At 46.6% G+C, this 12,445-nt stretch overlaps 1 protein-coding gene across 4 annotated transcripts in view; it reads right to left on the bottom strand.

The window, feature by feature from the left end:
* CBS (cystathionine beta-synthase) overlaps positions 1–12,445 on the bottom strand; it is a 370,635-nt gene that overhangs the window by 186,683 nt on the left and 171,507 nt on the right. For all 4 annotated transcript variants that reach the window (XR_004539237.1, XM_033942214.1, XM_033942217.1 and 1 more), the window contains exon 9: positions 2,509–2,634. Coding sequence is in view for 3 of the 4 variants with exons in the window: in XM_033942214.1 (XP_033798105.1) it covers positions 2,509–2,634 (126 nt within the window). In the remaining variant the exon portion in view is untranslated. The remainder of the gene's footprint in view (positions 1–2,508; positions 2,635–12,445) is intronic.

The following is a 12,445-nucleotide window of genomic DNA, read 5'->3' as shown; positions in this document are numbered from 1 at the left end:
TATTAAAGAAATGACAATTTTGCATGAGGTAAAACTCTTTATAGCTTATAAAACTTTCCTTTAACAATTAAAAGGAAAAATATATAAAATATATAAACTATTCTTTATTAATTTCCAGGTACTTTAGTTAGATTGTGAGCCTTCGGGACAGTAAGGGAATTTTTAAGTACCTTCTTACTTCTCATTTATAATCTTAATGTATATTTTCTTCAAACCGCTTAGAACCTAACGGATGTAGCGGTATATAAGAAATAAATTACATTACAAATAAATTACATTACACTATAAAGTTTTACCTTATGCAAAATTGTCATTTCTTTAATAAGACATTAACTATTTTTTCGGTTCATAGACAAAACCGCGGAAGACAAAGGTGCGCGCCGACAACTGAGCGCAGCGCGGAGATGCGCGTCGAAGAAAATAACTGTTTTTAGGGGCTCCGACGGGGGTGTGTGGGGAGGAAACCCCCACTTTACTTTATACAGATTACAACGCGTTGTGGGGGGTTTGGGGGGTTGTAACCCCCTCATTATACTGTAAACTTTACTTTTTCCCTGTTTTTAAGGAAAAAGTGAAGTTTTCAGTAAAATATGGGGGGTTACAACCCCCCAAACCCCCCACAACGCGGCGCGATCTGTATAAAGTAAAGTGGGGGGGTTCCTCCCCACACACCCCCGTCGGAGCCCCTAAAAACAGTTATTTTCTTCGGCACGCATCTCCGCGCTGCGCTCAGTTGTCGGCGCGCACCTTTGTCTTCCGCGGTTTTGACCTGACACCATTTTTTCTGCGGCCCTCCAAGTACTCTATTTTTTCTGCAGCCCTCACATTTAAAGTTTAATATATTTTCTTTCTCAAAACTGACACATTTCAATCACTATATTGAAAATAAAATCATTTTCCCTACCTTTGTTGTCTGGTGACTTTATTTTTCTGTACTTTCAACTATGTTTCCAGGGCCTTCTTGTCCTTTGACTGTTTTTCTCTCCGTCTTCACGTTCTACCTTGCATCCATCTTTGGCATTAACTTAATGTTCAATTTTTCTGCTTTCTTTTCAAAATCTTTGTTTCCATGTCTTACCTTCCCTTCCTATCTCTCTCTTCTTCCGTCCTATTTTCATGGTCTGGCATCTCTTTCCTTCCTTTCTCTCCCTCCCTCCTTCCTTCCTTTTCCCTGGTCTGGCATCTGTCTCCTTCCCTTCCCCCATACCCTGGCATCTCTCCCTCCCCCTCCATGGTCTGATATCTCCTTTCCTTCCCTCCCTCCCATGAACTTGGCTTCTCTTGTTCCTCTCCTCCCCCTTCTCCTTTCTTCCCTTTCTTTCCCAATTGGGTGCAGCAGCAACAGAAGCAGCATTTCCCTTCTCCCTTTCCTGTGCAGGAGAGGCATTTCTCTTCCCCTTTCCCTCCCTATCCCTTTCCCTGTACAGCAGCAGCAGCAGCAGCATTTCCCTAGAGTCCCCCTTTCCTTTGCAGCAGAAGCATTTCTCTTTCCCCTACCCTTCCGTTCCCTTCCTTGTGGAGCAGCAGCGTGTCTGGCCGGCTCAGTTGATCTTTCCATTCAAATCCGCGGGTGGCAGCTCCTCGCAAGATCCGTGCCTGCATCTGAAGCCTCTCTGATGTTGTGACGTCAGAGAGGCTTCCGATGCAGGAGTGGATAGTGCGAGGAGCCACCAACCCGCGGCTTTGAACGGAACGATGGACTGAGCCGGCCAGACACGCTGCTGCTCCAAAAGGAAGGGAAGGGGAAGAGAAATGCTGTCTTGATCGCGTCCAGACCGCGGGCCGCAAAATAGACCTGGAGAGCCGCATGCGGCCCGTAGGCCACGTGTTTGAGACCGCTGGCTTAAAGCATGATAGGGAGTGGTAGCCTTGAAAAAACCCTTTAAAGTTTTATGGGTGAAACATGTAGGTGACTCAACCCCTGCATGAAGCGTCACTATACAGCTAAGTACTTTTAGTACATATTTATTTAAATTATTATAAATTAAAACAAAGCGTAAAAAATAGAATGAATTGATCAGATGATAATTTGGAGCATAAAGGCAAGCACTATGAAAAATAATTGAGTGCTTGGTGGCCCTGCTGAGGATCATGTAGACTGATATATAGGATCTCACTACAAAAAGAAATGCACTTTTGTTTTTATTTCTCTAGTGCAGTACTTGCCAAATTTAATTTCTTGGAGTTCCCAATTCAATTCTGGTCTTCATATTTCTATTTGTTCTGTATTTGGTGAAGGACTGTGTTTTGTGTGTGAAGTCATCTCATTTAAAGTTGTTTTATGTTTGTTAATAATGGCAGGTGGGGAAATCAGGGAGGTGAGAAATCTGAGGGTCCCCTCCTTAATTTCTACCCTGGCCCTGTCTAAAACTAAGCATGTCTAAAACCAGCCCTGGCAACAGGCTTAATAGTTTCTTTCCTCCCTAGGCTCTGTATAATAGAGGTACACATACCAATTCCTCCCACCCCCAAATCTTCGGGCTATGCATAAGGTGTAGGTATACTTACTGATCTGTCAAGAACTGTTGGAATGAAGTCATACCCAATCCCCTCCACCTCATATGTGGTTTTATCTGTCTGATTTAGCTCTTCAGGCTCAGCAAGAATGGAGCCTTCAGGATCAACAGCAATGATCTGTGAAAACAGAAAAAGTTCACCAAGGGGGTAAATGATTACTTAGCCTTTGAATATCCCAAGAGAAGAAGAGGTAGATTTAGGAAACCCAATGATACTAGTTAAGGCAAGTTCTGATTGGCTTATCTCACAGGAGCAAGATGAAGTTGCTCTCCTACAATAAAAAGCAATTTGGTGACAAGTAACTTATGTTCTCAGAAGACAGCAGTTTAGTCGTACAAGTGACTCATATTCCAAGCTTTCTGGAAAGGCCTCATTGTCCATGCTTTCAAGTACTTGTATTGCATTCTATTTTTAACACAATGAAGCTATTCCCCACATTCCCCAGCCAAGGATTTGTTAAGAGAACTGAGGGGAGGCAACAAAATTACAGTAGTATGAAATTCTCATAGATAAGTGGTTAGGCCATTCCAAAAAGCTCTATAAATATCATTCATTTGACGCTCAGCATTGTTACTAGACCCATCTGCAGTGCTTTCTTCGAAAACAATTTTACAAGCAAGTTTACCTAATCACCATTGTTCCCTCTAAGATGAGTAGGATTTCTCCACCTACAGCTCTGCCAGTAGGAGGTACTATTTCAATATCACATTTCCAATAGTAAGGGACAGGCAAGTTCTGCAGGATTCCTTAGAACCTGCTTCTCCCTAGCAATTAAAAACAAAATACTAAAGGGTCCCCCCCCCCCCATTAGAAGCAATGCAGCTGGAGGGCTCCTGCTCAGCTTAGGGAACAGTGTTAATCACACACGTGAAATTTCTAGCTAAGCAATGGTTAAGTAGTGTAGTTATTATGTTATGCCATCTGAATGCACAGAAATAAAGGTATGGGGAAAGAGATACCCTCCCCTACCTTGAAGCTTGCCACAGCTCTGGAACTTTCTATTGTGGATCCTGAACATGTCCTAGGTTAGAGAGGTTCAGGATATGTCTGCAGAGGAGCAGTTAAAAGGTCTGGAAAGTGAGTTTGGAGGTTCCTCCAGGGGAGGATCTCTTGGTAGTTTGCATTTTTCCTAAGGAGAAATTACTAACCTTAATTTTGCAGGTTTTGTCTACTACTCTTAAGATTTTGATGGAGCAGGGTTATCAGATTTTACTCACGTCAAATCTGGACCCATGGCCATGCCCCCAGGCCTGCCCAGTTCCACCCAGCCCCACCCAAGTCATGCCCCATTCTGGCCCCAGCCCCGCCCCCTCAACCTGTTCTCTTGCTTGGGAGTTGCGTTGGGAGGGCATCTGCGCATGTGCATGACGCGATGACTTCGCATGCATGCAAATGACATCACCGCGTTGTATCCGCAGATGCCCTCCCAACACGGCTCCCAAGCTGGAAGCTTTTCAAAACCCAAAGTGCCAGGTTTGAAAAGCTGTCCGGACATGTCCTCTAAAAAGAGGACGTGTCCAGGTAAATCCGGACCTCTAATAACCCTATGATGGAGTATCCTCCCATCCCTTTCGCTTTCCTTCTTGTTAGTAGAGATTCATAAGTTGTCTAAAGCTTTCCCTTTGCTTCAGGTAATGGATGATATTATTAGGACTGGAATTTTGTGGTTACAATCTGCATTTTATATTGTACTAGTATTAAAGCCCGTTACATTAACGGGTGCTAGAATAGATGTGTGTGTCTGTTTTTCTTTCTTTCTCTCTGCTTGGCTGCTTTCTGTCTGTCTGTCTTTCTTTCGGTCTCTCTCTTTCCTCGGCTGTCCACCACCACCCCTTGTGTCCAGCAGCACCCATTCCTTGCTCCCCCTGTCCAGTAGCAGACCTTCTCCCTTCCTTTTACCTCCCCCCTGTCTAACAGCTCTTCTTCCCTGCTCCCCCTATCCAGCAGTAGGCCTCCCTTCCTGTTATCTTCCCCCGAGGAACCGCCGGGCCTGTTACACTGTGTCACAATGCTCTAGTCTCAAGACTACAGGATTACTGACTTTTTAAGCCAGCTCAAATTTGAATAAAGTGTTGAAATGCAGTCACTTCTGCATAGTTTGTGCTCCTTGTCAAGGTAAGTCTGAAAGTTAACCAAAGAGAAGATATACTGTAGTATAGCACAATCCTTAGGCTTGAATTGGCAAAAACCCCTCTGGATCCACCCTTTTATAAGGGGTTGAAGCATACGGACATTGGCATGTACCCGGGCTCCGTGCGCCACCACTCCTCCCTGCAAAGCTACCCCAGTGCCGCCCAGTACCCCGACTATGGAGGCTACCACAGCCTGGACTTGGACCCCGCCTCGGTGTCCCCGGCCTGGCTCTCCCCCTATAGCGCTTCCCGGGAGGAGTGGGGGTCACACGAACCATAGCGCGGGAGCGGCCACTCTCAACCCGTTCTCCGGGCCCACCCTGAGTTATAGCCCGGTAGCCGAATACCTGACACTTTATCTGCTCTTCCTGGTCTGCCCTGAATAAAGAGAGAGAGCAACCTGTAATCAAAAAAGCCTACTGAGGATCGCGGCCAGCTGTAGCGAACCTCGCAGGCGCTAAGCACCTCGGTAGCATGTTCCCTCTGACGTGATTCAGTGCGTCAGAGGGAACATGCTACTGAGGTGCAGAGCGGCCAGCGAGGTTCGCTACAGCCGGCCGCGATCCTCAGTAGGCTTTTGCAGACATAAGAGCCCTTCGATGGATTGGATGGAGGACTGCCGCTCGATGCCTGGAGGAGCTGGAGAGCAGGGAGGTCCGTGCTAGCTGCCAGTAGCGTGCATGTGCACTCCTGCGGCCACAGACCTACGGATCATAGAAGCACGCAGTTAAGAGTGCGCTTGCGCGGTGTAGCGTGGCCGGTCCTCAAAGCTTGCAGTAACCGGCCCACGCTCGCAATATTCTCCCCAGCGTGCTTCCTCAAGAAGGAGGAAGTCCCTGTTGTGCATGAACTTAACTTATGTGAAAAAACAGGATGGCCTCACACAAGTAAGTAATGAATAACAAAAGTCAAATTTATTGTTCAATTCACAAACCAAAGTAAAATGCATCAAAAGAAAAAATGTATTCCAAAAAAGGTCTTTGGCAAAAACATACAACATCATGTGAAAGAAACCAGCCTGGTCTGGATCATGTTCCAAAGTTCCTTAGCAATGTCCCAGGTGTAATAAAGTTCCTTAATAGTCCTTAGCTCCTCCAGAGTCTTATTGATAATTGGCAAACTCTGTATGCTATACTGCACTGTACAGCCTCAGCAAATGCAGCAACAAATATGGTAGATTTGTCAAAGGGTTCTGTGGCATCCAAAAGAAAAATAAACTCCCAAACTATTCATTAGCACACAGTGTAAATCCTGTCTCAAATTCCAGGATATTCACACCTGCTTGCTGAAGTTTTGTTCCACAGCAGCTCTTGATAAGCAAAAGAAAAAAAAACTCACAACAGCAAAACCCTTGACTAGCATATCTTTCATTCATTAGCAGACTTCCAGCAAATCCTCAGGTTCAACAGAAAAGGAAACATTTAACAAAACTCAGCACACAAAAAAAAACAATTCCAAATTAATCAGTTTCCATTTCTTCACCCATTCCCACCTCAGGTAAAGTGCTGTACTCCATAGCTTCACCTTCAGGATTTACCAAGCTTGTATTCTCTAGTTCAGTGTCCAACATCTCAATGTCCCTTGGCTCAGGGGGACTAGGAGACTCCTTCCACATGAGAGCCTCTCCTCTGTCTCCCTTCCTCTTGGTCAGCCAGCCCTCTAAATGCTGCCAAGCTGCTGCACCACGCCCAGCCCTACTCCTGGGCTGAACTTCCTTCAGCTGTGTTTGCCTTTTCCCCTGCTTAGCCAGCTTGACACAAAATGGAGGATTTAAAGAGCCCTTACCAGTTTTCATCAGGCTGTGTTCTGCCTTAGGTTTAAACACAGCCTGTGCTTCCTGTTCTTGCTCTTGCTTATCAGGGATAACATGGTCAGCCCGGACTAGTTTCAGGGAGTGATTTTTCCGGGGTTTAACTGGCACAAGGCCGGCATTGGACTCGGGCTTGTGACATACCCTCCCCCTTAAACCATGACCACCCGGGCATGGTCTAACTTCCTCCGGGTTCTCCTGCAAACGGGAAAGCCTGTCCACATTAGTGCTTAAATGACCTGGCCTGTGTACTACATTGAATCTAAATGTTTGGAGGGCAAGGTACCACCGGGTCAGCCTAGCATTGTTGTTTCTCATCGTGTTTAACCACTTGAGAGCTGCATGGTCTGTCACCAATGTGAATTCCTGGCCCTCTAGGTAGTGAACTAGGGTCTGCATAGCCCACTTTGCGGCTAGGCATTCTAGCTCCACTGTGGCGTACTTTCTTTCATTGTCATGAAGCTTACGACTGAGATATAGGATTGGGTGTTCTACTCCCTGCACCTCCTGGCTGAGAATAGCCCCCAATCCGCTCGTGGAAGCATCAGTCTGTAAGATCATGGGTTTAGAGAAATCAACAGCCCTTAGAACTGGCTCTGAACAGAGACATCCTTTCAGGTCTTCCAAGGCCTCCTGTCCTAGCGCTTCCCAGTATAAGGTATCTGATTTATCTTTCTTTAACATGTTCGTGAGTGGAGCCGCTCTGGTAGCAAACTGGGGAATAAACCTTCTATAATAGCCTATAAGCCCCAAGAATCCTCTTAGCTGCTTCTTCGTGACAGGTAAGGGGTAGGACTTAATACACTGGACTTTGTCCACTAGTGGTTTCACCTGACCCCGGCCTACCACATAGCCCAAGTATCTTACCTCCCTCTGTCCCAGAAAACATTTCTTGGGATTGACCGTTAGGCCAGCCTTTCTTAATGATCTCAGGACTGCCGCAACATGTTCCAAGTGCTGAGTCCAATTACTCGAGTGGATGACAATATCATCGAGGTATGCCTCCGCGTAGGGATGGTGGTCCCGCAGCACCTCGTTGACTAGCCTTTGACATGTTGCAGCAGCGCCATGAAGTCCAAAAGGCATGCGCCTAAATTGGAATAGGCCAGCAGGAGTACTAAAGGCTGTCTTGGGCCTAGCATCTGGCATTAAGGGTATCTGCCAGTACCCTTTCGTTAAGTCAAGTGTGGATAAGTATTGGGCCTGTCCCAAACAGTCCAATAACTCATCCACCCGTGGCATGGGGAAAGCGTCGAATTGTGAGACCTCATTAAGTTGACGGAAGTCTATACAAAATCTAGGGGACCCATCTGCCTTGGGTACAATTACAATCGGACTGCACCATGGGCTAAGTGAGGGCTCAATGACTCCTAAGGTTAACATCTCGTCCACTAGATTTTGTACTAGCTTCTTTTTTTCTTCCGACAACCTATACGGTTTGACCCGCACTATCTTACCCGGTGTAGTAATGATCTCATGTGCCACCACCTCAGTGCGCCCAGGGGTAGCAGAGAACACGTCTTCGAAGGTCTTAATCAATGTCCCTACCTGTTGCACCTGGGCGTCAGAAAGTTCTGTACCTACATTGACCCCTTCTTCCTGAGCAAGGTCTGCCACCTGGGGCCCAAAATCTTCCTCTTGGATTCGTTGTGCTATCAGTGCTAAAGTTTCCCTGTCCTTCCAGGGCTTGAGCAGGTTGATGTGGTAAGTTTGCTCCCGTCCCTTCTCATCTCTAACCTGATAGTCCACCTCATTCAATCTTTTTACCACAGTGGCCGGACCCTTCCACTGTGCTAAGAATTTATGTGGGTCAGTAGGCACCAAAATTAGCACCCTATCTCCTACTTGCAGATGTCTCTCCCGGGACTTCCGATCATAATAAATCTTTTGCCTCCTCTGGCTCCATTCTAGATTATTCTTGCCAATTTGCGCCACCTGCGTTAGCCGGTGCTTCAATTGTGTCATGTAGGATATTAAGTTGGTGTCGGCATCCTCTGAGGGACTACACCCTTCCTTTAATACATCCAAAATGCCCCTAGGATTCCTCCCAAATAACATTTCGAATGGGCTCACTCCTAGTGAGTCTTGAACCTTCTCCCTGCAAGCTAGAAGTACAAAGGGCACCCATAAATCCCAATCTTTCATGTTCCCATCTAAGCCTTTCTTTAACATTTGTTTTAAGGTCTGGTTGAAGCGTTCGACCAGTCCGTTAGCCTGAGGGTGATATGCTGACGTCCGAATGGGCCTAATTCCAAACCCTCGCCAATAGTCCTGCATTTCCTTGGACATGAAATTACTGCCCTGGTCTGTGAGAACCTCACGAGGGAACCCTATCATACTGAATAACCCTGTGAGTTCCTTCATAATGGCAGCAGATGACGTCTTCCTTAAAGGAAAGGCCCATGGGAATCTAGTGGCTACATCCATCACCACTAGAATAAAACTGTATCCCCGTGGGGTTTTTTCCAAGGGTCCTACGATATCCATAGCCAATCTACTACAGGGGTCAGCTACTCTAGGGATAGGAATTAGAGGTGCTCGAAGAGGTTTCCCTAAGGACAATTTTTGGCATGTAGGGCAAGCTGTACAATAGTCCAGTACATCCTGCCGCACCCCTGGCCAAAAAAACCTACGCCTAACCTGTTTCAATGAGGCCTCTGCCCCCTTATGCCCTGCTAAGGGATGGTCATGAGCAGTGTGAAGAACGACCTTCCTAAACCCTCTTGGAACCACCAACTGTTCTTCCGAGGTTCCTATACCCTCTACCTCCTGGTGGTAGAGTAGCCCTCCCTTTATCTTAAAGGCCTGTCTACCCTGCCTAGGCTCAGCAACCTGTTGCCAGGCCTCCACCAGAGAGGGATCTGCTTTCTGTTCCGCAGCAAAAGTGGGGAACATCATCATAATTTCCTTAGGAAGGGTGGGGATCTCCTGGCTCGCTGATACCTGACCCAGAGCCTGCCTCCGCTGGTGCTTTTGCTTCTTTTTCCCTACTTTATTAGGGACTTCATGTCTCTGGGGGTATCTATGGAACACGCCCTCTTGGAAAGGAAATACCTCTCCTAATTGTTCTCCTTCAGCCGAGGTTGAGGGCTTTTGCGACCGAGTGTTCACACATCCTTGTTTGTTCCCTAAGTATTCTCCTAAACCCCCCCAGTCCCGGCCTAATATAAGGTCAAATGGGGCTTCCGGCACTACTGCCAATTTCAAACTATAAACCCTGTCTTTATGTAAGATCGTGGTGCTCTTGAGAGGATACTGGACACTATCTCCATGAATACATCTGATAGCAATCGACCCGGCTCCCTTCTGATCATCAGGAAAGATTTTTTTCCAGAGTCGAGTTGCCACCATGGATTGGTCAGCGCCAGTATCCACCAGAGCCACGGACAGCTGCCCCCCTACTGACACCTGAGTAAGGTAGGATCCCGTCCCCTCCGGTATGTCCGTCTCCCTCAAAGCCACCAGGTCCTTTTTAACCTGGCAGTTCTGCTGTATATGGCCCACTTTACCACAGCGGAAACATTTGGGACCCTCCCTACGTGCGGGACCCCCGGGCTCAGGAGTTTTCATTTCCCTAAAGGATGGCTTTTGGGGAATGGTGTGTCTATTGGTAGGTATAGACTCTTTCCCTACCTCACCTCGGGAAGAAGGAACTACCCTAACTTCCCCTGCAGAACCCCTAGCATCCAAATAAGCCTCAGATACTTCCAAAACTTGCATCAAGCTCTTACATCCTTGCTTTTGCACCCAGCCTCTGAGCTCCTTGGGCATTGATTCGAGGCATTGCTCTTTAATAACCTCAGCAAAGAGTGCCCTAGGGTCAGCTAGGCAAGGTTGTAACCAGCGTTCAGCCATTTTAGTTAGGCGTTGGACAAGGGCCTTAGGTCTTTCGTATTCTCCCATTATGGCCGATCTAAATTTCTGCCTATAATGTTCATGTGTGTAGCCTAAGTAGTCTAAAATGTGTGCTTTAACATTTTGGTAGTTGCTGGCTAAATCAGGGTTCAAGGTTTGGAAGGCAGCCAAAGTCTCGCCCGCTAAACATGGTAGCAATCGTGCTGCCCACTGTTCCTGCGGCCAACCAGCGGCATTGGCCGTCCTTTCAAAGGCTGATAAAAAGTCATCAGGTTCATCAGTGGGTGTAATTTTATGTAAGTGCATCCAAGCCAATGGATTGGCTCCTACCAGCTGTTGGGGTGCTGGATTTAATAGCGGTGCACCCATCATCGGTTGCCTTGGGGCTTGAAGAAACTGTGCAAACAGTCTTGATTGCTCCCCCATTGCAGCCATGAGTTCTTGGTGCTGTGTCATTGCACGGTCCTGTGCCTGGTTCCAGCGGTCCTGGCTTGTCTGGAAGACCTCCTGCATCTCCTGGATCTGCTTCTGGCGTTCTCCAGCGATCAGGGCCAACACCTGCTGCTGCTCCATCTCCAACACCTGAAATGGAAACCAAAAAGAAAACAAAACCAAGTGTGGCTCCTTTTAAGTTTTGCCTGACCCTCCTCCCACAGTGTAGCCGACCAGCCTCCCTGAGTGATACTTTTATCCTCAACAGCCCGTTAGATTAGGTACTCTTACCCGCGGTACTGATGAGTCTGCGCACTGTATCACTCTGGTACTCGGGAACACCCCGACTCTGGTCTGGATACCACTGCTCCTCCAGGATGGGTCTTGCGTCCGACTCCGAGCCTTTCTGAGCTTGGAACTGCTCTCCCAAAAGAACTGTAATACCGGCTTCCAAGGTCCCAGCGCAGCTGATTTCCGGTTGTCCTGTGGCTTGTTTTCCGGTGTCTGTAAGTCCTTAGTCCACCAGCATAAGTCCACAGCTTCTCAATAATCAGCTCCAACAAATTCAAAAGTAAGCCAAAAAAAAACAATTACTATTTTTTTTTTCCAAAAAAAAATTTTTCCAACAACAGGGGGTGCTGTATCCCACTCTGATACCACGTGTAGCGTGGCCGGTCCTCAAAGCTTGCAGTAACCGGCCCACGCTCGCAATATTCTCCCCAGCGTGCTTCCTCAAGAAGGAGGAAGTCCCTGTTGTGCATGAACTTAACTTATGTGAAAAAACAGGATGGCCTCACACAAGTAAGTAATGAATAACAAAAGTCAAATTTATTGTTCAATTCACAAACCAAAGTAAAATGCATCAAAAGAAAAAATGTATTCCAAAAAAGGTCTTTGGCAAAAACATACAACATCATGTGAAAGAAACCAGCCTGGTCTGGATCATGTTCCAAAGTTCCTTAGCAATGTCCCAGGTGTAATAAAGTTCCTTAATAGTCCTTAGCTCCTCCAGAGTCTTATTGATAATTGGCAAACTCTGTATGCTATACTGCACTGTACAGCCTCAGCAAATGCAGCAACAAATATGGTAGATTTGTCAAAGGGTTCTGTGGCATCCAAAAGAAAAATAAACTCCCAAACTATTCATTAGCACACAGTGTAAATCCTGTCTCAAATTCCAGGATATTCACACCTGCTTGCTGAAGTTTTGTTCCACAGCAGCTCTTGATAAGCAAAAGAAAAAAAAACTCACAACAGCAAAACCCTTGACTAGCATATCTTTCATTCATTAGCAGACTTCCAGCAAATCCTCAGGTTCAACAGAAAAGGAAACATTTAACAAAACTCAGCACACAAAAAAAAACAATTCCAAATTAATCAGTTTCCATTTCTTCACCCATTCCCACCTCAGGTAAAGTGCTGTACTCCATAGCTTCACCTTCAGGATTTACCAAGCTTGTATTCTCTAGTTCAGTGTCCAACATCTCAATGTCCCTTGGCTCAGGGGGACTAGGAGACTCCTTCCACATGAGAGCCTCTCCTCTGTCTCCCTTCCTCTTGGTCAGCCAGCCCTCTAAATGCTGCCAAGCTGCTGCACCACGCCCAGCCCTACTCCTGGGCTGAACTTCCTTCAGCTGTGTTTGCCTTTTCCCCTGCTTAGCCAGCTTGACACAAAATGGAGGATTTAAAGAGCCCTTAC

The sequence above is a fragment of the Geotrypetes seraphini genome, chromosome 4 (genome assembly GCF_902459505.1).
Source record: "Geotrypetes seraphini chromosome 4, aGeoSer1.1, whole genome shotgun sequence".
In the NCBI taxonomy this organism is placed as follows: Eukaryota; Metazoa; Chordata; class Amphibia; order Gymnophiona; family Dermophiidae; genus Geotrypetes; species Geotrypetes seraphini.
The sequence above is the reverse complement of the archived record's forward strand: the minus strand, read 5'-3'. Positions and strand labels throughout refer to the sequence as shown.